This window comes from Andrographis paniculata, unplaced genomic scaffold, assembly GCF_009805555.1.
Source record: "Andrographis paniculata isolate CXL003 unplaced genomic scaffold, ASM980555v1 Contig62END, whole genome shotgun sequence".
Taxonomy (NCBI): domain Eukaryota; kingdom Viridiplantae; phylum Streptophyta; class Magnoliopsida; order Lamiales; family Acanthaceae; genus Andrographis; species Andrographis paniculata.
This window is the reverse complement of record NW_026137598.1, coordinates 1,638,871-1,666,505: the sequence shown is the minus strand read 5'-3', so window position 1 is coordinate 1,666,505 and position 27,635 is coordinate 1,638,871. Positions and strand designations below refer to the sequence as shown.

Here is a 27,635-nt window from a genome sequence, read left to right as displayed (position 1 = left end):
AAAAAAAAAATCTTATTATCTTAATATCACTCAATGAAAGGAAAAAAATACTAAAAGAATTAAAATTGTACAATTCTATGAATTAAATTGAAGATCTGACGAATTTCAAACTAGTGTGAATGAATATTACATTAAGAAAACTCTGAACCCTAGAAAGTTTTTATTTTGAAAATAAATTTTTATATGATTTTTGTGACACTCCGGCCCGCAAGCGACGCGAAGTCAAGCATATTGGGATCGTAGACTGTTCCCACAGGTCAACACAAGTCCTTCTATGATACTTTGCCGTAATTCACGCGCACCCTGAGAGACTTTCCAAGGGGTAACCCATACTCAAATTACTCAAGAGCAAGCACGCTTAACTCTAGAGTTCTTTCAGTAGGGCTCCCGAAAAAGAATGTGCACATTATTAACATGTGTAATCTATTCAATTCATATAAGCTTTAATCAACTTTGGATGGTCTAATACCGGCTCATCCACACACAGGAGTTGTCCAAGCAATGGCCCAACTCCGGGGGCTCAACCCCATAGGCCTAATGGCCCTCGCCCTCAACATAAATTTCACCAGCCACAACGGTTCACTGCGCAATAATACTACCAAGGGGATACTATCAACCACAACAGAATTTCCAAGCCCTTCACTTTCCATAGCAAGCACATTTTGCTTAGCCTTCCACAACGGCCAGCCAACCGCTGAGTTTGGAGGAAATCTAGAGAAATCCTGAGCAGGCAAATCAAGTGTTCCGGAGGAATACATTTGTCTCGATCAAAATGCTGGAAAAGCAAGTCAGGCAGATATCTGAGGGACTGAAGCTCCAACATAAATGAACATTGCTTGAGACAGTTGAGATTGTCCAGAACCACGCAAAGACAGTGGAAACTAGGACAGGGAAGCGCACCTCATCACTACCGTTGCGAACCGAGGTATTGATCGCTCTTCTTCTCCTAGTACTTTAAATAATATACCTGTTAGAGATGTGAATATTCAAGCCCCCCTCAAAGAGGTTACTCCATTTGAGCCATGAGCGACAAAAGCCGCTCGGGAGCCATCACTGCCAAAGGGATAAATCAAAGGAGTTTGAAAAGTTTGTGTACACTTCCCGTAATCTTAAAATCACTATTTCTTTTGCTGATTCTTTGTTACAGATGTCATACTATGCTAAGTTTATCAAATATATAATCAATAAAAGGCGTACAATTCCTGAAGTGGATATAATGGTGCAGTTGTAAGGTGTGTGCAACGGCATGTAAACGAGGATCTTCCAAAGAAGCTGAGCAATCCTAGGATTTTTATTACTGTTTCTACTATAGAAATTAAAATCTGATTAGGGAATTATGTAACTTAGGAACTAGTATCAATATTATGCCTTTTTTTATTTATTAAATTAAGATTGTATGAGCTTGAGCCTTGCCGTACTGTAATACAGCTTACTGATAAATCAATAAGACTCCCGAAAGAGATTAATAATGATGTATTGGTGCAAGTAAACAAATTTATCTTCCATGCATATTTCATTATGGAAATAAGCAAAGATCACGACATTCCAATAATTCTGGAATGACTTTTCCTTGCCACTGCTCAAGCAAATATCAACGTCGCTCAAGGCGAAATTACACTGAGCATTGGTAGAGACAAAGTCACATTCTCCTTGAACAAATCATTAAGCCAATCACACGATGAGAATGATGATTATGTCTATGAAATAAATGAATTAAATTCTCTTGAGAATAGTTTAACCTTGGAATTTTTAGATGAAATTTCAAAAAAAGACTCGTCCAAGCTAGAGCTTTTGGAGAACTTAGACGAGCGAAATGGTGAAACACCCATTCAAACTAAGTCCATCGAACGAGCGAAGCAAGAGCTAGAGAATGAGTCTACACCAAAAGACGAGTTGAAAAAGCTGCTAGAGCACCTCGAGTATGTGTTTTTGGGACCGGAGAGGGGTTACCCACTGATAATCTCCACTTCGCTGATCCCGGATCAGAAAGCTCAGCTCCTATCCCTGCTCAAGAAAAGAAATGCGGCATTTGCATTGAAGATATCAGATATAAAATGCATCAGTCCAGCGGTGTACATTCACCATATCTGTAATACCCCCGGAGTTGGGCCGGTGCTAGGCCAACTCCCGTGGATGAGCCGGTGCCACGTCATCCGAGATTGAATATATGTTAAATGGATTGAATAAACTACTTATGTCAATAATGTATACATTCCTCTTAAAGAACTTTAGAGTTAAGCGTACTTGCTCTAAAGTAATTTGGGGATGGGTGACCCCCTCGAAGGTCTCCCAGGGTAGGCGTGAGTGAGAACGGAAATGCGCTGGAAGGATTCGTATTGACCTGTGGGGCCAGTCTAAAATTCCAATACACCCGGTCTTGCATGGCTTACGGGCCGGGGTGTCATAATATCATTCTGGATGCCGAAGCGAAGCCATGAAGACAACTTCAGCGATGCCTCAATGAAAACATGCAAGAGGTAGTGAAGAAAGAGGTAATAAAGGTTGTTTATGCAAGTATCATTTACCCCATCAGCGACAGCAAGTGAGTTAGCCCAATCCAGGTGGTCCCTAAGAAATGAGGGTTCGTCAAACGGATAGACGATCAAGGGGAGATCTTTATGAAAAGACCTGTCACTGGATGAAGGGTTTGCATCGAACATAGGAAGCTGAATATAGCGACAAAGAAATATCATGTCCCGCTGCCATTCATTCATCAATGCCTTGAGAGTTAGCTGGCCATGAGTATTACTGCTTCTTGGATGGCTACTCAGGCTACCATCAAATTCCCATCAAGCCCGAGGACTGTGAGAAAACTACTTTTACTTGTCCATATAGTATTTATGCTTACAGGAGGATGTCGTTTGGGCTCTGCAATGCCTCAGCCATCTTCCAGCGATGCATGTACCATATTTTCAGCGATCTCCTAGACTCGTGTATAAAAGTTTTCATGGATGATTTCTTAGTGTATGGCAAGACCTTTTCCCGATACCTGAATAACTTGGATAGAGTGCTGCTCCACTGCATTGAGACTTATCTCGTGCTGAATTGGGAGAAGTGTCATCTGATGGTAAACGAAGGGATTGTTCTTGGCCATAAGATCTCATTCGCTGGTATAGAGGTGGACAGATCCAAAGTTAGTGCAATCGAGAGATGACAGCGCCTAAGGATGAGAAGGGTATGCGAAGTTTTCTTGGCCACGCTGGTTTTTACAAACGTTTTAGCAAGAACTTCAACAAGATCACTCAATCGTTGACCGTGTTGCTGTGCAAAGATGCTAATTTTAAATGGAAGGGACAGTGTCAAAAGGCATTCCAAATTCTGAAGGAAAATCTCACCACTGCCCCCATCATTTTCGCACCAATGTAGAGCGAGTCATTCGAGCTGATGACGGATGCAAGTAACATGTCATCAGCGTTGTCTTGGGTCAAAAGTCTGAGTCCAAGCTGAATGTTATCTAGTACACCTGTAGGACTCTAGACTCTACTCAAAGGAATTACACTACCATTGAGAAGGAGTTGTTAGCCATAGTCTTCGCTTTCAAGAAGTTTAGATAGTATTTGATTGGGAACAAGACCATAGTTCATGCTAATCATGCAGCTATTAAGTACTTGATTGAAAAGAATGAGATAAAGGCTCGTTTGATTCGATGAGTTCGTTTTCTCCAGAAATTTGACATAGAAATCAAGGACAAAAAAGGGAAAGAAATTTTTGTTGCTGACCATTTAAGCAGACTAAGATAGCCGGAGGACACATCCCCAGGTATTAATGAATCTTTTCCTGACGAGAAGCTATTTCTTGTATAGGGTAAAAATCCATGGTTTGCAACCTGGATAATTTTCTAGCGACAAGATAGTTCCAACTATTATTTCTTAGAGGGAAAGAAACCGTTTATTGAGTTTGGAACATGACTACTTTTTAGATGAGCCATACTTGTTCAACATCGGCTCTGATGGGATTATTCGTTGCTGCATAGAGGAATTAGAATTTCCTCTGATCTTGGATGAGTGTCATGGTTTCAATATAGGAGGGCATTTTGCTGGCCAACAGACAACTGCCAAAGTTTTGCAGTCAGGCTTCTATTGGCCTACCCTATAGAAAGATGCTGATGTCTTTGTCAAAACTTGCGACAAGTGCCAAAAAATAGGGTCTATCTCAAAAAGAGATGAGACGTCTCTTATTGAAATCTTGTTTGTTGATATCTTCAATGTTTGGTGAATAGACTTTATGGATCCTTTTCCGAATTTTAATGGAAAGCTCTATATTCTGGTGGTTGTGGATTATGTGAGCAAGTGGGTCGAAGCGCAGACACTCCATACAAATGATTCTCTCTCAGGTATCTGTTTTCTCAAATACACCCCCTTTCTAAGATTTGGAGTTCTTAGAACCATTATCAATGATGAAGGAACCCATTTTGTGAATAAGACGCTGCAGGCCTGTCTAAAGCCAAATGGGGGGTAAGTCGGGGCCACCCTGGACTACTCGTCTGCTTAACCGAGTCATTCCATGCACAAATATGCTTTGATCTAATGTTGTTGTGTGTGCGAAAATGTGGACTATTATGTAATAGGTCAAAATATTTTGAATTCATGGCAACAATCATGTACTCTAACAACCCAACATAATTTAATTTAGTCATTGATGACTTGTTTAGACATCTAGAAGTAGAGATTGGACTATGCGTGTACATATATCATACAAGTCATTTGTGACTTATTTATCCATTTATAATAAATATATGTTATTTATTTTTTCATACAATTCAGGGTGTCATGGGAACACTATCATGATAAATTCATCCATAGTTACCGACAACAAATGAATATTTCGAACTGAAATTGATCGATTTTCCAAGCACAAATAACCAGGACATATATCTTCGTTACTGAAGCATATGACACCAGAATATAGGTATATAAGATATGCGCAAGGGCATGTATGTATTTGATGCAAGTATATAAGTATGTGCTTTAGATACAAACACCACAAACTCAATGAGAGTACTTTCTCTCCTAGCTCCGATGGAAAGGTTTGGGCACGGTACATTTACATTCAACAACTCATGTCATATTCTTCAATAGAAATACCACAAAGCATGTATGAATAACAACCAACATAATTTAACTAAGTCTTTTCTGTCTTGTTTATCAATCCATAGTAAATATGTGTTGTTTACCTTTACATATAGTTTTAGGATTCCCGAGAACACTATAATGACGAATTCATCTATTGTTACCGACAATAATTGAATATTTTGAATTAAGAATGATCGGTTTCCAAGCACAAGTTACAAAGGCATAGATACTCGTTATCGGAGCATATGAGATCGTATTATAGGTACTTAAAAACTACTCCGGGGTAATTGATATTTAAAGAAGGTATATAAAAATGTATTCCGAGTACGAGCTTAACAATCAAGGTATAATTAGTGATTTTTTAGGTATTATTTATGTAGTAGTAGGTATCTTTGAATGTGATCGACTTCAGTTAATCCTTTGAAGGATGAAGCAATCAAGGAACTCGGTGAAAATATTTCTTCTATTAGCATTTCTTCACTTCATTGGTGGTTGAGAGAAATAGCAGCAACTGGGAGGGCATAAACCTTCACAGTACATGTATATATTTTTCTTTCTTAGTGCACCACTAATGTTATATGGTATTCCTAAATGCACTTTTGTTCATTGCAGACATTACTTCAACCATTGCAAATTCTTGTAATTAATTAGTTAATTCCAATTTAAGAGCAGTATGCATATCTTTTCTGGCTCGTTGATGTTTTCGTACAATGATAACCTTCCTAACTAATGGGTAACATGTATATGAACATATATATGTAGTTTAAAGGTATTTCGATCTAGTTAGACGAGTACATCGATTTGTTGTGGAGGTACAACATGTGCATTATTGCAATTCTAACCATATGAACAATTAATCATATAATTGTTTACGGTACAATTCATAGCATTACTCCGAACATTAGGTTTCACCAAATTAAACCCACAGTTCAATTCCTCAATCAATCTTAATACAATCTCATCAAATATGAGCCAAATCAAACCAATTTAACCAACAATTCAATCCAAAAATAAAACATGACCCAAATCAAGTACAAATAATACAACTCAAATCCATCCAAATTCATTACAGACGTTTACTTACCATGTGCTGCTCATTGGAGTCTACAATTCGGAGGGCGGACCTTTCATTATTTTGGCCGCAATTTTATTGCGATAGTTCTTCACATTATCAAACTCACTGCCGATATCACCAATTGGATGGACTTCTGGATTTGCGTGGGCATAACACTTGACAAACATGCTGACCAAAAGACTACAGTCGAGATTATTACCCTGATGCTGACATTTTACGTACTCAGGTGTTTCCCTCACCATGGGCCATAGGTGTACTGCATTCAGGTACAAGCATAAAATCATGTCTGTAAAAATAATACAAGATTTTGTTACGTAATTAGGTTTATCCACAGTAAATTAATTATATTTATTACGTAAACTTACCAATTTCTCTGTGTTCCTTTGCCTGAACGATTCGCATAGTGAATTGCAAAATAAGCACAACCTAACCTACGGTCTATAAATAAATACCACCAGTCCACATTATTCAAATCTTGATTTTATTTAGCAAATTGACCTAAAAACTACAACTCGGGGTACTTAACAATACCACATTTGCTAACCCACAAACATAACTAATTACTAAACAATCAAACATAAAAACTAAAATATGCAACACCGGGTAACTAAACAAAATGTTTATCTACAAAATTAACAAAAATCATAGATAAAACAAATAAATCACCCAAAATCGGTGTCAAAATAAAACACCTAACTTGGTATACATGGGCAAACATACAAACAATTTCAAACTCGGTTAACAATCAAAACTACACAAATCACCCAGGGCTTCTCAAACTTAACTGAGATATACAAACACGGGACCAAGATTTACATCCCAAACAATCGAACAAACTACGATATAAAATACTAATGTCAATAAAATAAAAAATTGAAAAATATTCAATCAGGAACTTACTTCTTCGAGCTTGTCCCGGGGGATGGAAGCGGTCAACTGTTTTCTTCACAATTTTTGCATTGATCGGTCGCTACGTGATCGCCAAGGGTTGAAGAGCGTCGGTTCGTCTGAACAAGTGAGAGATAGGGTTTAAAATTGAGGTGGAAGAGTTATAGGTTTTTTGCCTCAACCCTGGTTAAATCGTAGGTAACTATTTTTTTTTTAATTCGCGAAAAAAAGGTACACAATATTTAACTAGAAGTATATAAAGTTATAATGAGAGTAGAACGAGAAGTAATGTAAATATTACAACATTGGAAGTGTTGATAACCTTACGTATTGTTGGAGACCTATGACAACCTTACATGTTGTGTATTACACTAATTGTGGAAAAAATACAAATTGGAGACCTATAGTACATACTTTAATTGAATTTGTTGAGAGATATTTTAATCAAATTTTCCCTATCATTTATTACGAGACAATTAAAATTAAAATTATATTTTACTCTTGATCCACACAAAAATCGATTATTTTCCCCCTTTATTGCCAACACCTTGTCTCTCCTCGGTGTCTTTCTACTAGGTTGGGTGATAAATTAATTTCTGACGGCCAATATGTTTTATTCTTCTCACAAGATAAAAGCTAAAGCATTAACCCCCGATCGCCGTAGTTGAACGAATCGTGAGATTGCGAAACCCGCCTGCGTTTCGTAGATCGATCGATTACTCATTTGGTGGTGGTTCTTCGGATCAGGGGATTGGCGCATCCATTGTTTTCGCTCAGCAATTGTTGTTTTAAAATAAAGTTATAGAGTAAGTGTTTAGCTAGAATGTTCTTGTTCGATTGGATTTATGGCGTCCTCGCGTCGCTCGGCTTGTGGCAGAAGGAGGCCAAGATTCTGTTCTTGGGGCTCGATAATGCCGGCAAAACGACCCTCCTTCATATGCTGAAGGACGAGGTACATTTGCTCTTTGCTTTGTATTTTCACTTTTTATTTTTGGGTCTTTACTTGATTATTTGCTGCGTCCGATGTCTTTTTTGACATATGCATATTTCCCTGTTATTTCGATCGCATCTTCTTGTATGGTTTTTGAAAGGTATAAGTCAATCTACTTATGACATGTGGATCGAATCTTTTGTACGGAATCGGAAATAGAGATCAAGAAAGAAATGTTGTTGCGTTTGACAATGGCAATGTCTATCTAATCACCGCATTTGTCTCCCCCAATATTCTTGGTTTTTGAACAGAATTAGTATCTTGATTCGATCCGCCAATTAAAACGGGATGCTGCTGGTTTTGTTGCGGCGTTGGTGATATATTTGGATTAGCTTTAGATCTGAGGAGAGATTTTAGATTAAAAACTATTACTCGTTTGGTTTTGGTAATTTTGATTAGATTTTAAGTGTTCTATTTGTTCTTGCTGATCTTCAATTTCTAGAATCTCCACATGGACTGTGAATAGAGTTATGTGCGTAGAGTGTTTGTTTAGAGATCTAAATTTGTTTGAAACAGAGATTGGTGCAGCATCAGCCCACCCAGCATCCAACTTCAGAGGAGCTGAGTATTGGTAGGATCAAATTCAAGGCTTTTGATTTGGGAGGCCATCAGATTGCTCGCAGAGTTTGGAAAGATTACTATGCCAAGGTACCTACGTTCTATATACCTACCATTTATGTACATGTATATACGGATTCGGTCTCTGTAACATCTTACCATTTACTTCTTCTTTAATGGCCTATATTTTATAAAACTTGTTGTGTATATTTGTAATGCATATGCAAAACGCAAAGGTGGATGCTGTTGTTTACTTAGTGGACGCCTATGACAAGGAGAGGTTCGCAGAGTCAAAGAAAGAATTGGATGGTCTCCTCTCGGACGAGTCATTGGCGAATGTTCCATTCTTGATATTGGGTAACAAGATAGACATCCCTTATGCTGCATCTGAAGATGAGCTGCGATACCACCTCGGCCTTATGGGCCTCACTAGCGGAAAGGGAAAGGTAAACATTGTAGATCAAAACACGATGCGCCCCATTGAGGTATTTATGTGCAGCATCGTCCGCAAGATGGGCTATGGAGATGGCTTCAAATGGGTCTCGCAATACATCAAGTAGAAGAAGAATAAGAAGAAGAAGAAGCAGCCTCCCATCAAGGTTAGATTTTTACCCAATTAATTCTTCAGAGTTGCAAGTGTAGTCTCTTTCTCTCTCTCTCTCTCATTGCAGGTAGATAGATATATGATGTTTGGATTACAAATTTTTGGTTTATGTAAGTTATCTATCTATCAGTGGAAGCCTTAGAATTTTGATTGATTGAGTTTCCACCGTACTGCACCTATGATTGCTGCTAACTACACCAGTCACACCAGGAACTACATTCTAACCATTTGGGACTCTGACTGACTGACTGACTGACTTATGTATGTTGCATATAGGTTTTTTATTTTGAGAAGAAGAAAGAGTACATAGATTTACATAAATACACTAGCAGATGATAGCTGGCCGGGTAGTTCATTAAAGCACAATTGCGTGCCCCTCCACCTATCTAATATCTATCCATATTCCTCATCGTGTAGTTTGTTGGGAAGATGATGATGATGATAAACAAGAAGCTTGAGAAAATCCCAGCAGGAAGGCAGGCAGCCGCTATAGCTATAGGCAAAATTAGTAGCAAAAACATCCCAATTAACCTCGCCCTGTCCTTCAAATATGCCACAACACTTGAGCGAGCACATCAAAGCACGCATACGCTCGATGTTGGATTAAAAATTCAATTGTGGGTTAAATGTAACTAGTTGGGCTACCGGTCAGGTTAAACCTATATTAAGTGATTTATTAATTTATTAGGGCTTGAATGTATTTAGTAAGTGTAGGGTGCAGAAACTCGGTACTTATTAATTAGGTGATGAAGCCAATTAATAATAAGGGATATAAATTAGAATTGTGATCCCAGGTCTAGACGCAACAACCATTACTTTTCATATCTCATGGTGGAAGTGAAACCCTAAAGGTTTTTCTAGGGAGGGGTGGCGTCATAGGTTTGAAAAACACAAAATTCTCTATCAATTTGTAGATCCAAGTATGCGTGCCCTAAGAAATCATGTTAGATTTAATTGCTTTATTTTATTATCTCGATTATTTCAACACGACAAATTTGGGTTTAGGGTTTAAGTCTGATAAGTTTCAAAAGAGCAGTTACGTGTTAAATTATTGATATATTTATTAGACGAATGATAAGTTCCACATATTCTGATATTATTCTGTGTTCATTCGATCATCAGTCTTCTGCAATTGGATTTAGAATTGGGTGGGAAAGTAGGAATTACAGTATAACTATGCTGTGACTCTTAGATATAAATTCAATTACTTGCTTGTTAGATTGACGTATGACTAAGTTTGACTGGTTGGAAGAAATCATTCTCAATATTTAGATTTGGCATGATTTGAAGGATCCTTAGTACTTCAATTTGTTATATTGTAGATAATTACTGTTTTATTGTAATAAAAGTATATTTCAAGTGCATCGCTGAATAAAGGTTTATTACTGGTCAGAGGTCTTTATCAATATACATGTGGGTTTTTATTATATCAAAGGAATTCACACGTGCAAGTGCGTTAATTTTTTATTGCCAATTTATAATCATAATTATGTTTGTGCACTTATATTAAATTTATGTTTGATTTGATTATTGCAGGATTTATTAATTAATGTAATTATATTAATGTATTTGCAATTGAATTTGAATTTATTAATTAATGTAAGTATATTAATGTATTTACAATTGAATTTAATATGTGCATAATTCATTTATTTATTTTGCTTTTGATGTTATAAAATAAGATTCAGTATGATATGTTTTAAGATCCAATTAAATTTGGGATACAACAATACGTGTTTTCGACATTGTGCATTTGTTCAAATTTGATTATAAATATTTATTGTATTAATTTATATTTTTTTGGGTGACATATATATTGTTTGTATTTTCTGTTACATCTAGTACTTCATTGGACTACTTAATTATTTAATATGTCCATAAATTAATTGATGTTGTTATAGCTTTCATCAATAATTAAGATGAATTTAATTAGCAATAAATTAATATAATATCATTTATGAGTTGATTGAAACAATTATCTTCCAAATAAGCCTCTGTTGATTGACCCAAAGACAAGTCAGCGATTAAGTACTTACATGGATGTTTAGCGATATTGAATGTGGTGAATATAATTTGGTTATTTGTGTGTGAACAATGGATTTGTCCAAAGACGGAATATTATTTGACACACTACTTTATTGTCAACATCCGATTGTCAAAACAAGTTTATCGTTGACGAGTCATTAATTTGTCCAAAGACAATTGCTGATGTTGTTCGATAACTTGTAATATGATTGATAGTTTATTTTATCAATTCACATAGAGCATTCAGTTGCCTATACACATTCTTTACTTTTATGGAATCAAACTCGTATGCGTTAAACGTAATTACGATTCTAATTTGATTTAAGAATATTAAAAGTTCATAACTAATGCATGTTGCGTTTTGACAGTGAAACTCAAGTATTTGAAGTTGCTAAAGTAAACTCTTTTATATGAGATTTTTACTTGATAAAGTAAGTGTTTATATGTATTTTAATTCATGTAATTATTTTCAACCCAAAGACAGTTGGTAAATTGACATAATATACATCTGCGATAATATGTATAAAATTATTATATTGTTTTAACTTATGTGAATAGTGAGTTCAAAGAGTAGTTTAATGTTTGACATTACTTATTATTCGTACATGATTATGCAACAAGATGACGGTTAACAATCAATGTTATTGATCCAAAGATTGATCATTGATGTTGCACTTAGTGTCTTGGGATGAGAATGCATTATTCTTGAACTTCATTGTGCTTTATAAATATTTTTATATATATTTGTCCGTCCCAACACGGTATGGGAACAGATGTAAGCACTTAAAAGAATCAATCTTGATTCATTTGGGCTGCATGAATTTTTACTTGGCATTAAAGTAGATCAAATCACTCATACGACGAAAGACACTGCAAATGAAAAACAGTTGTTTAAATAGTGAGATAGATCCAACGCCTAAGTTTGATAATCATTAAGAAAAATACTTAATAAATTTTTCGGGGTATCAAGAGTTACTTATCAAAATTGAGAAACGCTTTACCAAAAGCGACAAGGTGGAAATGAGTACTCATCTTAAGAGTCTCTTATTGCCATGAGGAATATCGACAAAGATAACATAAGGGAGTACATCATGAACATGTCTACTATTGCTACTAAATTAAAGGCACTTAAGTTAGACTTTTCGGAGGACATGTTTGTCCTATTGGTCTTGCTCTTGAAGTAACTTTTAATTTCACTTCATAGACACACTTGGGGGTGGATTTTAATGCAACAATTCACATCAGTGTGTCTATGTAAGATTGTCTTTATTGCCGAAAATCAATTGATGATGAAAGATACATCTATATGGGTGACGGCAAGAAAGTTCAAGGTGGAGTCATTGACAATTTGATTATTATTAAGTACTAATTATTATTTGGATTTAGATCTGACATTTGTATTTTTTTGGATACCATATTTAGTCAAAATTTAATTTCAATTTCTATTTTGGAGAAATTCGATTATTATTGTTCATTCAGATATAAAGTTTTAGTCTATTCCAGAATTCGAAATTAATAGGAACTAGTACATTATTTGATGATAATAATCGTTATTTTTCTAATTGTATGGCTTCACATCATGAGTTAACTATTAAACATATTCGTATAGCTTCCATGATTGCGAATTCACTTAATTACTAAAAGGTTTCCACATAAGTTCTATAGTGAGCATGTTGCTCGTATGAGAGTGGAACCGTATTTTGATACTTTGGTTTAGTGAAATCTAATTCTTAATGTTCAAATATAGTTAACGTTACTTTATTTTATATTGCAGTATTCAGTATGCATTGTTCAATATTCAATCTTAATTCAATATTCAGTTATTCTGAATTAAAGTTAATGTGGATTGGTTGGAAATAGGCATGTTAAGATCACATTACATGAAATTTTCATGATGTGCATCCGCACTTGATCGAATCTTAAGTTCTATTGATGTTGTGACCACTGATCGGTCTCATTGCGATAAATGTAGTGATGACCACTTTGATCCGCATTGATGTAATTTATAGTTAAGATTAGTAAAATACATTAAAAGATCTTATAGCAAAATTTTCATGAGCTCATAAGATTGTTCAGTATAGTTTTACCCAAGTGGAAGATATTGTGGGTTAAATGTAACTATTTATGCTACCAGTCGGGTTAAGCTTATATTAAGTAATGTATTAATTTATAAGACTTAAATATATTTAGTAAGTGTGAGCCTCCTATGTGCAGAAACTCGTAACTTATTAATTGGGTGATGATGTCAATAAATAATAAGAGATATAAATTTGGGTTGTGATCCCAGGTCTAGACGCAACAACCATTATTTTTCATATCTTATCGTGGAAGTAACTGCAGAAATCTTAGCGATTTTCTCGGGAGGGGTTGCGTCATAGGTTTGAAGAACACAAAACCCTCAATCAATTTGTAGATCCAAATATGCGTGCCCTAATAAATCAAGTTAAATTTAATTTTTTTTATTTTATTATCTCAATTATTTCAACACGACAGATTCTGAACTTAGGGTTTAATTCTGATAAGTTACAACACCCGAAACATCTTTCAAAGCACGAAAAAAGTCCCTCAATTTAATAATCCTCATCTAATATTCTTTTTCTTTTTCCTCTGCCTAGGCTCATTGAAAACGTGTTTGGCAAATGCCATTGATGACACTTGTTGTAAATAGGGTCGGTCTCTCATTTAGGTGATCATCAATTACTTAATAATAGAACTATGACAACAGTGTTATATAATAAATAATATAAGTAAGTAGGTAAGTTTTGTAATAATAATAATATAATAAGTATAATATGTGTGTACGTGTATGCACGGGTGTGTGTGTAAGTTTATATATATATATATATGAATATATAGGTATAGAGAAAGAGAGTAATTAATGGAGAGAGGGAGAGCGGAGAATGGATTGTGTGTGTCATTTATTGAACGAACATAAGCATCTATTTATATGCAAATTGAACGTATAGTCTTAATTGGATTATCGAGGAATTGTGCCCGTAATTTAATAATTTGGGCGAGCAATCTCGCAAATGTCATATTGCGAGTTGATAATAAACAGACATGTAACCATCTGGTAGATGCATCAATAAGCACCATAAAATATTTAAATGGCCCACATAGTGGGTCTATTGGTCCACATATATCCTCGTGTATTCTTTCCAAAAATGTAGGTGATTCAATACCTACTTTAGCTGGCGATGGCCTGATTATCAATTTTCCCTGAGTGCAGGCAACACAGGCTAACTCATTTGAGTTAAACACTTTTTGACCTTTCAATGAATGGCCATGCGGATTCTCAATTATTCGCCTCATCATTATACTGCTAGGATGCCCAAGGCGATCATGCCATATTTGAAAATCGATAGTCTTTTGATCTACCGTGAGGTGTGTTTCAACAACACCTAATCTGGCATAATATAAGCCAATAGAGAGTAAGGGTAATCTCTCAATGATGCATTTCTTTTTATCAATAATATTGATGATCAATAAAAATTCACCATCGGTATCACTCATAGTTTCAATATGATAACCATTTTCCCGAATGTCTTGAAAGCTCAGTAAATTTCTTCGAGCTTTAGTGGCCAACACCGCATACTATATCACAATTTTCGTCCCCACGGAGAGAAATATAATGGTTTCTCCAGAGCCTTCAATTAATTTTGCACTGCCACTTATTATATTGACATTCATCTTTTCCTTTTTCAAATGGGAGAAATATTTTTCGTGTTTTAATATACTATGTGTCGTTGCACTGTCAATTAAACACATATTTGCATCATTTTGTTTGGCATCCATTTAACCTTCAAATATAAATAAACATAGTATTAATAAAGGCATATATAAGTATTACAAAATGTATTACCAAAAGGTAATATGCGATTATTTAAATATTACAAAATATAAAATGACATAATATGTCTATCACTGGGGGTTTGCTGGATCTACGACAAAATTCGCTATATCAAGATGCGTTGTGTCATAGTCCAAAAGATCATCATCGGGGTCGTCATCATTATCAACATGATTAATCTTGACCTCCTTCTCTTTTTTCTGCAGTGAGACTTGATAAAGATCGGCTAGGTGTTTGGTTGTTCTACAGGTTTTGGCCCAATGGCCTTCAATGCCACACCGATTACAAATGCCGATTTGCCTATTTCCCTGTTTAGCCTTTTTGGCTATATCCCCATATTGGGGTTTACTCTGCATCTTGTTAACGTCAAAACTGCGGCGATTGTAAGGGGTATATCGACCGCATTGACTCTCACGACCGCGACCACGTCCACGGCCTCTACCACGTTCTCGGCCTCGTTCAAAAAATGTCACGTTCGCTTCAGGGAACGGACTGGAACCAGTGGACCGAGACTGATGATTTTTCATCAGTAACTCATTATTTTGCTCAGCTAATAAAAGACATGCAATGAGCTGTGAGTACTTTTGAAAGTTTTTCTCATGATACTGCTATTGCAGCTCGAAGCATGAAAGGTAGAGAGAGTCTTCTCCAATTTATCATTCTCAGTAACAATTTCTCCGTAGAGTTTCAACTGAGATGTAATCTGGTGGATAGCAGAGTTGTACTCTGTAACAGTTTTAAAATCCTGCAATCGCAGGTTAAGCCAATCATGTCGGGCTTTGGGGAGAGTGATATATTTCAAGTGCACAAATCTCTTCCTCGATTCATTCCACAAATCTAATGGATCTTTCACCGTCGAATATTCAAACTGTAGAGGAATGTCCAAATGATGACGGATGAAAATAATAGTCTTAGCCCGATCTTGGCTTGTAGTCGTATTTTCATTGGCAATTGTATGAACAAGGCCCATTGAAACCAAATGCATTTCTACATCTAAGGACCAAGTTAGAAATTATTGTCGGTAAGAGACAGAGGTTTAAAAGAAAATTTTGCAAGGTTTTCCATAATTTAGAAAATAGGTAATATATATAGTATAAAAATAAAACTTACCAAAAATAAAATAGACAAGAACCTCGTGCTGATAACGTGTTATATAATAAATAATATAATATGTGTGTACGTGTATACACGGGTGTGTGTGTAAGTTTATATATATATGTATATGAATATATAGGTATAGAGAAATAGAATAATTAATGCAGAGAGAGAGAATGGAGAATGGATTGTGGGTGTCATTTATTGAATGAACATAAGCCTCTATTTATAGGCAAATTGAAGTACATTAAAGGCCACGCAGTATCCACACAATATATATATATGTGTGTATACTTCGTAGTGTACAAGTAGTTTAATTTTGGGAAGTTATAAATATCTAGCGCCGTACACAATGCAGTGTGTAGACTTGTCCAGACGTTCCCAACTGGTAGTTCGAAGTGCTGGTATACTGTTTTCTATCAGGTTTTATTTCGGTTCCTATATTCTTGAAATTGTGAACCTTTTTTCAGTTGGAACAAAGCAGTTTATTATTTTTTTAGTTTATTTTATTATTACTTTATAAAAATTACAGGTAAAATTGCTTATAATTTCCCTGTGGTTTCGAAATTCAGCGTAAAATCTCCATGTACTTTAAAAAATTGCATGGTACCTCCTTATACTTTAAAAAACGTTGCATGAAACCCCACCACCATGAAGCTTTCCTCGTGTGATAAGAAGATGATTTCCTATCTATATGTTTTGCATGACATGAGGGTTTTATGCAATATTTTTGAATGTATAAGTGAGCGTCATGCAATTTTTTAAAGTAAAATGGGGATTTATACTGAGTTTCGAAACCACAAAGTGGTTTCATGCAACATTTTTTAAAGTATAAAGGGACGTCATGCAATTTTTAAAGTAGAGGGGAAATTTACGCTGAATTTCGAAACCACAAAGGAGTTATGGGCATAAATTTTTATGAAAAAATAATATTCTTTTGTTATATTTGAACTAAAATTGATAAATTTTTATATTGAGACCATAATTAATGAATTTTTATATTAAAATTAATAGTGATTAATTTTTATTATACTGAAATTAAAATTAATTAATTTTGATTAAATTTGGACCAAAATTAATTTTCTCCTATTTTTACTTACTCTATTATTTTTCATTAACTTTTTAATAAGATTTTTCGTAATACTATTTTTATTTTTTTATTCACCTCATTTTTATATTAAAATGATATTATCTTTTAATATTTATTCTCAAATAAAATAGTACTTGTTGATGTATTTTTTCAACAATAAAAAGTAAAATTCGAAAATAGAAAATTATCTTCGAATTTGATATAATTGGTGCATGAGATTAGAAATCTCTAAACACTGTAGGATATATAAATAAAATAGGAAAATAAAAGTACGGACTGGAAAATAAAATAAAGTGGTGATCCCCAAAGGCAATTCTTTTGAATTTGATGTCGATTGAAGATGTTCTGTCAGTTGTTGACCCCAATCCTTAAATATTCCTCAGAAGAGACGTTTCGGAACCGTCGCCAGCAACCGCCGTCAACCGCCCACAACAAAACATTTTGAAGCGTCGTCTGGTCGATTATGGCAACCGTCTCGCCAACCGCATAACCCAACCGACCAATCCAGAGACTAACTGATCGCTAGACCAAACGAATCCTTGACCGCCCCACCAAGCGACCACCATCTGGTCTCTTGTCCGACCTCGTATCGTCCGTCTCACTCTTCTTCGCCCGACCTCACTTGGTCCGACCTGCGTAATATCCGTCCTTCTTCGCCCGACTTTCTCTTTCGACCGACCGCCGTATCAGCCGTCCTTCTTCGCCCGACTTTCTCTTTCGACCGACCGCCGTATCAGCCGTCCTTCTTCGCCCGACTTTCTCTTTCAACCGACTGCCGTATCAGCCGTCCTTCTTCGCCCGACCTCAATTGGTCCGACCGCGGGCCAACCAACTACGGACCATCCGACCGGACCAACCGACTGCGAACCATCCGACAGCGAACCAACCGACCGGCTCTGTTTGACTTATCTCCTTAGATGGACAACTGGTTTCAACAGACTATCCTCTTTCGACCGAGGACCAACCGACCCGCCTGTCCGACCGCGGACCTTCTGACCTGCTTATCCGACTGCGGACCAACCGACCGGATCAACCGACCGCGGACCAACCGACCTGAGTGCATATTTTCTCATTTTCCGCCCGACTTCGTGTCCTAACTTCCTTTAAGATCATATTATTATTATTATTATTATTATTATTATTATTATTATTATTATTATTATTATTATTATTATTTTTGTGCGTAACAATACTATAATTTTTGTAGACGAACAAAATATCATGAATTATTTGATATATTTATATAGTAAATGTTAATGAATATATATATATATAATATTTAGTATGATTATTAAACTACTAAAATATATTTATTAATAAAATATTAGCAAAATAACATAAAATTCACATATGATTTTCTGAATTTGCTGAAAATTCTATATAGTTCTAAAATTCCATAAAAGCTACTTATGGTTTCTAAAATGTTGCACACTCGTCCTTTTACTAAATATCATATCTTTAAATTTTACCACAAAAGGACAGTTATGCCTCTATTTGTATTTTTTTACTTAGGTGTGCTTGTTTGGGGGTTTGAATTTTTGAGTTGAGATTTAAATAGTAAAAATTTTGAATTTAAATAGTTGTATGATGTGATATAAATAGGTATTGATGTGATGTTTTGAATGTAAAATTGATTTTTAGTGTAATATAAAAAATGAATAATATGTGTTTGATTTGATATTTTTTTAGGGAAAAATGGGATGAATAGTGGATTTAAAATCCAATCCCCATCCCCCAAACAAACACACTTGGGATCATTTATTGACTGACTAGCTCTCCATCTCTCTTCGTTCTCCCAAAGTTCCAAAATTTTGCCCACACTGGCAGTTGCTTGTTGTTCCTCTTCATATATCTGGAAAGCCTCGTTCCTTATAGTCAGTCTGATAACATAAGCCAGTTGCCTAGAAAATTTGTATACTATGTCTTAAATTCCGGCTTGAATGCAATGATTTACCTCCCTACGTACCATCTCCACCATTGTTTGAGCAGATGATGCTTCCTCATCCCTCCCTAATCTAGAAGTACGAGCTTCCACTAGGGTGAACCGGTGTTCCTCCTACAGTTTTACTTGTAACCGCATTTAGGTCTGATTTTTTATTCTGATTTGTCATGTTTATCACCTTACCACTACGAAGTTTCATACACGAACCCGACTTGGTCCCGCTCGGCGTGCCAATTGTTGGAGCCTAAAATTCGGATACTCCAAAATCACGAGACACATGAACAATAAGATCATCTAAATAGGCAAATATAAAGTTAGCGAAGATGATAAACCTGTATGACCACATGAAAGTCGTTAGAAATCGGATGCGTTAAGTGTTCATGTTATATGCGATATTCGATTGATTTTGATTGGATTCTGCCTAATTTTGGTGCGTATTATTTATTTCTGACATGCAGGGAAGAAAAGACAAATTTAGTGAATTTGGAGAAAAATAGAAGAAAAAAATCAGCATTGGACAATCAAGTTAGTCATGACACACCCTCTTGACACGAGAATTTAATTAAAGGCCCAAAAGCCCAGCTACAAAATAATTAGGGCAAAAATTAAATAAAAATGGAAGATCACACGCAGAAGAGGAGAGAACGGCCAGAGCAGATACGTACAAGAGCAGGAGACTGACGGAATCATAGATCGCGCAGGAGCAAATCGACAAAGAAGATTTCCCCTCCTACTATGACTTTATCTTTCTCTATTGTTCTTTGTTATTTGATTATAGAGTAGATATTTTGCTGGTTTGCGGGATGATAATGTTTTGGTTCTTTTGTTTTGGAGATTCTTAAATTTATTTATAAAAGTTCTTTTTTATTATCAATATTTGTCTAATTCTGATAATAACGTTTGTAATTGTTAGAGTGATTGAATATTTTGGTACCGATATTTGAATTAGTCTGATAATCTAAAGTCAATTCAGGTAGGATATCCGTAATTGTATTTGCACTTGAATAGATGACAACCGGGTTGAATAGTTCCTTCCCGGGGGTTAGACAATCAAATCTAATTGTTCTTCTTAGGTAATAATTGTTTTGAATTGGATTTATCTAGATTATAATGCGATTAGACAATATTTCTTATGGGTGCACCTAGGTTTTATTTGCTTAATTAGGGGTAGTTTACGGTCGTACCTTAATTACCTACACTGTAAGGAAAAATTGGTTGTCAGACATTGTTGATAACTATAACCAATTTATTGATACTTTAATAAGAACTAACTTTATTGAATTAATGATAAAACACAACTGTCATAACTGCATCATCCCTTGAGCTAGACATTCCCTTAATAGCTAGTTCTCCGTTAATTTAATTGTTTTGTTATTTTATCTTCATTAGTTAATAAAAGAAAATTCCCTTCTTTTTGTTTACTGCAATAGAACGCGGAAGAGTGAATCACACAATCCCTGTGGAAATGATCACTTCCCATGTATTACATTAAATTGTTATCACGGAATAGGTGAACGATTTGATTGACCGCGTGACAGGTCAATTTTTGGCGCCGTTTCCGGGGATTGGCGTTTTGTTTTACTCTTTTATATTATTTTAATTTATCCTCTTGTTTATGCTTTGTTCTCGTACAGGTGAACTGATATTTAATCTTGTGATTGAAAAGGCTGAGCGAAAGCTGCGAAAGGAAGCCAAGCAATGAAAAGTTGCTCAAGTTGCAAAGCTGGCAGAATCTTTAAACCACCTCAAAATCTCTTGCTTTAGCGACTCTGAAAGTGATCAAGAGACTGTCATGGTTGAGGATACCCGCACTTTAAGGAAGTTGGCTGCTCCCAACTTGACACAGCAGCCTTTATGCATTAACTTTCCAACACTCAATAACACTATTGCTTTTGAACTGAAATATGGCTTAATTTATTTATTGCCTTCTTTTCATGGACTTGCAAGTGAAGAACCTCACAAACACTTGCAAGAGGTCGACGTGGTGTGCTCCAGCATGAAACCACCAGGTGTTACTGACGAACAAATCAAACTCAGAGCCTTCCTATTCTCGCTCAAAGATGCTTCAAAGGATTGGCTCTACTATCTCCCACCTGGAAGCATTGACACGTGGAATGACATGAAAAAGAAATTTTTGGAGAAGTACTTTCCAGCTTCCAGAGCTGCGATTCTAAGGAAGGAAATATGTGGCATCAAACAAAAATCAGGTGAAATGCTCCATGAATATTGGGAGCGATTTAATAAGCTTATCATTAAATGTCCACAACATTAAATTCCCCCTCAATTGTTGATTCAATATTTTTATGATGGTTTGTCATTGATGGACAGGAACATCATCGATGTTGCAAGTGGTGGATCTCTAGTAAATAAGATGCCAGCACAAGCTTGGGATTTTATTGCGAGAATGGTTGAAAACACGCAGCAATTTGGTTTGAAGGATGTTGGACAGACGAGCGGAAACAGTAACGACCACTATATCCAATCGATGCAGCAACAACTTTATGAGTTGACGAGCTTTGTTCACAAGATGGTCGTAGAAAAATCTAACTCGAGTGTCCAGGTCAAAGCGTGTGGAATATGCACAAGTGCAAGCCACCCTACGGATGCATGCCCGACCCTCCAAGAAGGCTATGCAGTAGATGTAAACGCTGCAAACTATGGTGTTAATGGACCTCCAGTGTACAACCCGTACTCCAACACCTACATTCCTAGCTAGAGAGATCATCCGAACATGCGTTATGGAAACGCACAGCAGAGTAATGCTCCTCACCCATTCGGAGCTACGCAGCATATACAACAACCTCGTTTCTATGAGAAACAGCCGCCCCAAGCACCCACAAGCAACTCCAGTCCGTCTTTGGAAGACTTGGTGAAGTCTATGGATACCACTACCTTGCAGTTCCAACAAGAGACAAAAAAGTTCCAACAAAAGATGAGATCGACTGTTGACAAATTAAAAGGTCAGATCAATCAAGTGTCAGAGGAGGTGAGACAGCTACATGAAAGAGGAAAGTGGCCCGCTCAGCCTAAGCCAAATCCAGCAAATGTCAGCGCCATAACTATTTGCAGTGACACGATGATTGAATGTTCTTCCCGGCCTAATCCAAAGAATACGAGTGTTATAACCCTTCGTAGAGGAAAGGAATTGGAAGGTCCACCTCCTATCTCAAAGGAACAGAATGAGGTTCAGATTGAGATGAAAATTGAAAAAGAAGCTGAACTTCACGAAAAGGTACCTTCTAACTCTGTTCCTCCTACTGAAGCTAAATCAGCTCATTTTCCTGACAGGTTGAAGAAACCACAAAAGGCAAACAAACGAAAAGAGATGATGGAAATATTCAAGAGTGTGGAACTTTATATCCCGCTCCTGGAAGCTATCAACCAAATCCCCAAGTATGCAAATTTTTTTAAAGAACTGTGCACCAATAAGAGAAAATTTCGAGGGGATGAGTACATTATAGCAGGTGAGAACGTTTTTGTTGTTCTCAAAAGAAATGTACCACCTAAAACAGGTGATCCAGGTAAGTTTTCTATCCTTTGTAAGATTGGAAAAACTAAGATAACTAAGGCTATGCTAGATCTAGGAGCTGCTATTAATGTCATGCCACGATCAATATACGACTCTTTAAATCTAGGGCCTCTAAAAGAAACAAGAATTATTATTCAACTTGCTGATCGAACCAATTCTTATCCTGATGGTATGATAGAAGATGTACTAGTTTAAGTGAATGACTTAATTTTTCCTGTTGATTTTTATATTCTGAATATGCATGATGCACATTGCTTTAATACACCGCCTCTTTTGTTAGAAAGACCTTTTATGTGCACTGCAGAAACAAAGATAGATGTTAAAAAGGGCACACTCAGCTTGGAGTTTGATGGAGAAGAATTTCATTTCAATATTTTTAATCCCATGAAATGTCTTGTTGAATCTGAATCGTTATATGCAATTAATGTTATTAATTATGTGGTGCAGGAAAATTATGAAGTTGGTAATGAGAATAAACGAAAAGTTGTGTTGACAAAACAATTAGAGAAAAGACCAACTGATGAGATGACAAAGAGTAAGAGAAAAAAAAAAAGAATTTTCGAAAAGTTGAGATGGATTCCCAAGGGATCACCATTGTTGGCCGCGAAAAAGTGCCATAAGAAGAATCAAAATTTTAAGGCGAAGAAAAAGTATGTGGCCAATAGACAACGCTTCAAATTATACCACAAGAAACCCTCACTTGATCCTACGGCACCCGTTGCCGATTTTAATGTTCAGAATTGATGCGAGACGAAGTCTAGTTCAAAGACTATAAGGAAAAGCGCTTTTTGGGAGACAACCTAAATCATTTAATTTTTTTCTTTAATTTTATTTATTTTTATTGTTTATTAGATGGTTTTGTTTGGTTTGGTGCAGGTCTTTTGAAAAATAATTGCTGGTTTTTTGCGAAGGCACGTCACTTTTCCAAAAAAAAAAAAAAAAATCAGATAAGAGGTGACTTTTAGTTATGGTCATGACTAATTGGCACCTTGCTATTTTTTTTCACCCAACCTTTCTTACCCAACCAATTTCCAAAATAAGAGATAGTATTTAGCGGTGACATGACTAAATACTACATATCACACTACCTCTTCCCTATCCAATTTTTACCCTAAATCCCAAAATGAAAAAAAATAAAATAAAACAAAACTCCTGATCTCTCTCTCTCTTTCCCTCACTCTCTCGCTCAGACCTCCCCCTTCTTCCCCCCTCCGCCGAACCAGACTCCTTTGTCGCCTTCTCCAGCCAGCCGACGCCAGACCACCTCAGGCGCGCCTCCGGCACGCCTTCGCCGATCTTCTTCTTCTCCCTCTTCTACCGTCCGCCTCCCTTCCCTCTTTCCAGACGCGATTCACCCTCCGCCAAACAAGATCAGTCGGATGCCGCGGAGCCAGCCGCGATCATCTTCTACTCCATGACGATCCTCCTCCGCGATCCTCTCTCTGCCCAGAAGAGAACGCCAGCTCCCCTCCAGAAGCCGCCGGTTCCCTTCCCCCCTTTCCGCCGCGCCAGACGTCGCCCCGCCGGTTCTCCTACCGGACATCTCCGAACCGGTTCATTCGTAGTATTACTTCTTTCCTTATTCCTAATACTGTCAATTTTGGGATTCTATGTTGAGAATTGGGTGATTACTTAGACTGCTCATTAAAACTTCCTGGTTGAATTTTAGTCCGTACTATATAGGAATTTGGTTTTGATATTGATGTCCAATTTTTCTTACATGATGATAATATTGGGGTGATAGAATTAATTTGTGCAATTTGATTCTGATTCTTTTGGATAGAATATTACATTCATGTTCTTGGGCTCTGGAACTGATCTTCTCTAAGTGATACATCTCAATACTTTCCGAATTTGGGTGTTTAGATATTGCCTTGATTTGGTTCTAGGCTACTGTGTTGCCGGTTATTTCGTTTTGCAGATTTCATGTTGCGTCTGGCTAATCGTTTTGCAATGATGAACTTCAAGCCTCTCTAAAAATGATGCACGATCAAATGAAGAGGCATTGGCAAAGCTACCAACTACTACACCCCCTACGGACTCCAGGGAAGTCCTTCTGCTTTCTTTACATTGAGGACAATGTATGCTTTAGGTATGGGGTGAGAGTTACGCAAAATATTTGGGCAAAATTTTCACTTTTTTGCTACTTTTTAATGTCTGATTTGCTGTCTTTTTGCATATTTTTTAGATTTGTCTGAAGTGAGTCAAAGGTGGTTTGTGTGATAGGTTTGCGTAGCATGACTAATGACATTTGATTGGTGATATGTTGAGTCAAGTCGACGTTTGAACTTTGAGATTTGAGCCAATGTTCCAAAAGTTACATTAGAAAATAAATTGCATATATTCAAGCTTTTGGAAATTTCTTTCATGTGTGATTTGTAGTGCTCAATTAGATGACCTAGAACTTGAGTGATTATGCATGTTGAACTTGCAACTATCGAGTCTTGCGTTTTGAAAATGATAAGGGCATTAGGTAACCCCGTAAAGTCTTTCTTTATTACCCAACACAATATATTCCCCTAGTTAGCCCATATGAGCTTTCTTAGCCTATTTTTTCTTTTATTAAACCTGTCTATTAGCCTCATACCCTTCTTTTGATTAAGCCTTCTTCGATTTGAATCCTATGTTAGAAAGAATTACTTTAAGTCCATATTGTGATGCACTTTATTTATTCGGCACTAGTTAGAAACGAAATTTGGGTACGAATAAGTCATAATATGAAGGAATAATTATGGGTAGTGAAAGTATATATATAAAGACAAAAGCAAAAAAAAATCAAAAAATCAAAAAAAAAAACAAAACAAAACAAAACAAAAAAAAAAATGAAAAAAAAAAAAGAAAAAGAAACAAAAAAATAAATAAATAATAAAATAATCATCTTGATGAAGTATTTTCATTTAATTTCATTATTAAAGTTTGGGTAGTGAATAGAGTAAGGATTTCATTGTTTATGCCGATTTATTTTTCATATGCTAGCATCGTGTTCTTATTGTATTCTTTTATGATATTCTTAGCCGTTGTTTATCATTGTTTTCCTACCCTTGACCATAAGCCCCGCTACAACCCTTATTGAAAGTCCTTTTGATTCTTTATGCTATATTCGAGTATCTTAAGTAAGGGATATTTGATTTTTACTCAAGCCTATAGGATAATCTTTTGTTGCACTACCTGAGTGTTGAGTCAATTATACACTCAATTTCTTCATAGAGCATGTGAGAATACACTTTATCCTGTGAGGTTGACTTGGCTTGATGTGTTGGATTTCGGATTGAATTGGTTGTGTTGGATTCTCTTGTCATACTGACTTGCCTGCGATTTCTTTGGCTTATTTTGAATCTATGCTTGAGGGCAAGCATGATCTAGGTATAGGGAGATTTGATAGTTAGAAATCGCATGCGTTAAGTGTTCATGTTATATGCGATATTCGATTGATTTTGATTGGATTCTACCTAATTTTGGTGTGTATTATTTATTTCTAACATGCAGGGAAGAAAAGACAAATTTGGTGAATTTGGAGAAAAATAAAAGAAAAAAATCAGCATTGGACAATCAAGTTAGTCATGACAATAACTACACCCTCTTGACATGAGAATTTAATTAAAGGCCCAAAAGCCCAACTGCAAAATAATTAGGGCAAAAATTAAATAAAAATGGAAGATCACACGCAGAAGAGGAGAGAACGGCCAGAGCATATACGCACAAGAGCAGGAGCAGGAGACTGACAGAATCATAGATTGCGCAGGAGCAAATCAACAGAGAAGATTTCCTCCCACTATGACTTTATCTTTCTCTATTGTTCTTTGTTATTTGATTATAGAGTAGATATTTTTCTGGTTTGAGAGATGATAATGTTTTGGTTCTTTTGTTTTGGAGATTCTTAATTTTGTTTATAAAAGTTATTTTTTATTATCAATATTTGTCTAATTCTGATAATAACGTTTGTAATTGTTAGATTGATTGAATATTTTGGTACCGATATTTGAATTAGTCTGATAATCTAAAGTCAATTCAGGTAGGATATCCGTAATTGTATTCACACTTCAATAGGTGACAACCGGATTGAATAGTTCCTTCCCGGGGATTAGACAATCAAATCTAATTGTTCCTCTTAGGTAATAATTGTTTTGAATTGGGTTTTTCTACATTAGAATGCGACTAGGCAATATTTCTTATGGGTGCACCTAGGTTTATTTTTTTAATTAGGGGTAGTTTACGGTCGTACCTTAATTACCTACACTGTAAAGAAAAATTGGTTGTCAGATCTTGTTGATAACTATAACCAATTTATTGATACTTTAATAAGAACTAACTTTATTGAATTAATGATAAAACACAAGTGTTATAACTGCATCATCCCTTGAACCAGACATCCCTTTAATAGCTAGTTCTCCGTTAATTTAATTGTTTTGTTATTTTATCTTCATTAGTTAATAAAAAAAAATAAAAAAAAATTCCCCCGTTTTTATTTACTGCAAAAGAACACGAAAGAGTGAATCACACAATCCCTGTGAAGACGATCTATATTAAATTGTGATCACGGAATATGTGAAATATTTGAGTGATCACGCGACAGGTCAATTTTTCGTATAATCCCAATATGCAATCAATCACATAAAATCATCATATAGCCGATAAAGTAGATGATTTATCCGTCTGGATGATCACCAACTTCAATCATATGCAACTTAGTATAATATGACCAGTATTAAAGCTCTTCTGTAAAAAATGAATTAAGAATTGAGGTTGTACACACAATATAAACATAATAAGAAATCTAAAAAGTTAATTCCTGAAAAATTTATGCAAAAAGCTATCTACCCTTAAAGATTCAAATGATGTAGCATGTGCTTCAAGATCTTGACTTCATTTTTCATATATATATATATATATATATATAAAAAAAAAAACAATTGCAT

At 35.8% G+C, this 27,635-nt stretch overlaps 4 protein-coding genes, 1 long non-coding RNA gene and 1 other non-coding gene across 9 annotated transcripts; 4 read left to right on the top strand and 2 right to left on the bottom strand.

The window, feature by feature from the left end:
* The first annotated feature begins 7,591 nt into the window (after positions 1–7,591).
* On the top strand, positions 7,592–19,667 carry LOC127261293 (GTP-binding protein SAR1A-like). Of its 4 annotated transcripts, none has more exons than XM_051289583.1 (4): positions 7,592–7,987; positions 8,543–8,674; positions 8,821–9,183; positions 19,649–19,667. In XM_051289583.1, exons 1-3 carry the CDS (start codon positions 7,859–7,861, stop codon positions 9,142–9,144), a joined length of 585 nt encoding a protein of 194 aa, XP_051145540.1. In that variant the 5' UTR covers positions 7,592–7,858; the 3' UTR covers positions 9,145–9,183; positions 19,649–19,667. The 4 variants fall into 4 exon arrangements, with proteins under 4 accessions (XP_051145540.1, XP_051145538.1, XP_051145539.1 ...); XM_051289581.1 differs by lacking the exon at positions 19,649–19,667 and adding an exon at positions 10,725–10,838; XM_051289582.1 differs by lacking the exon at positions 19,649–19,667 and adding an exon at positions 9,606–10,707.
* On the bottom strand, positions 15,135–15,590 carry LOC127260400 (uncharacterized). The gene has a single exon (XM_051288130.1). It carries the CDS (start codon positions 15,588–15,590, stop codon positions 15,135–15,137), a length of 456 nt encoding a protein of 151 aa, XP_051144087.1.
* A 1,192-nt stretch (positions 19,668–20,859) lies between the features above and the next one.
* Positions 20,860–23,600, top strand: LOC127261292 (uncharacterized). Its single transcript, XM_051289578.1, has 2 exons — positions 20,860–21,397; positions 21,519–23,600. The coding sequence occupies exon 2, from the start codon at positions 21,922–21,924 to the stop codon at positions 22,912–22,914; it is 993 nt and encodes a 330-aa protein (XP_051145535.1). The 5' UTR covers positions 20,860–21,397; positions 21,519–21,921; the 3' UTR covers positions 22,915–23,600.
* Positions 20,983–21,906, top strand: LOC127260399 (uncharacterized). Its single transcript, XM_051288129.1, has 2 exons — positions 20,983–21,332; positions 21,519–21,906. The coding sequence occupies exons 1-2, from the start codon at positions 20,983–20,985 to the stop codon at positions 21,904–21,906; spliced, it is 738 nt and encodes a 245-aa protein (XP_051144086.1).
* LOC127261443 (small nucleolar RNA R71) lies at positions 21,358–21,464 on the bottom strand. The gene has a single exon (XR_007840927.1). It is a non-coding gene; the product is annotated as a small nucleolar RNA R71 (small nucleolar RNA).
* A 64-nt stretch (positions 23,601–23,664) lies between the features above and the next one.
* LOC127261123 (uncharacterized) lies at positions 23,665–26,632 on the top strand. The gene is made up of 2 exons (XR_007840856.1): positions 23,665–24,811; positions 26,206–26,632. It is a non-coding gene; the product is annotated as an uncharacterized LOC127261123 (long non-coding RNA).
* The last annotated feature ends 1,003 nt before the right edge of the window (positions 26,633–27,635 follow it).

What these genes read in the sequence shown, in the direction of transcription:
- LOC127261293 (XM_051289583.1), top strand. Translation starts at nt 7,859, where the DNA reads ATGTTCTTGTTCGATTGGATTTATGGCGTCCTCGCGTCGCTCGGCTTG. An exon ending in TTCATATGCTGAAGGACGAG is followed by an intron (nt 7,988 to 8,542) that starts GTACATTTGCTC and finishes TGTTTGAAACAG; the next exon opens with AGATTGGTGCAGCATCAGCC. An exon ending in GGAAAGATTACTATGCCAAG is followed by an intron (nt 8,675 to 8,820) that starts GTACCTACGTTC and finishes CAAAACGCAAAG; the next exon opens with GTGGATGCTGTTGTTTACTT.
- LOC127260400 (XM_051288130.1), bottom strand. Translation starts at nt 15,590, where the DNA reads ATGAAAAATCATCAGTCTCGGTCCACTGGTTCCAGTCCGTTCCCTGAA.
- LOC127260399 (XM_051288129.1), top strand. Translation starts at nt 20,983, where the DNA reads ATGGTTGAGGATACCCGCACTTTAAGGAAGTTGGCTGCTCCCAACTTG. An exon ending in AAAAAGAAATTTTTGGAGAA is followed by an intron (nt 21,333 to 21,518) that starts GTACTTTCCAGC and finishes ATTGATGGACAG; the next exon opens with GAACATCATCGATGTTGCAA.
- LOC127261292 (XM_051289578.1), top strand. Translation starts at nt 21,922, where the DNA reads ATGCGTTATGGAAACGCACAGCAGAGTAATGCTCCTCACCCATTCGGA.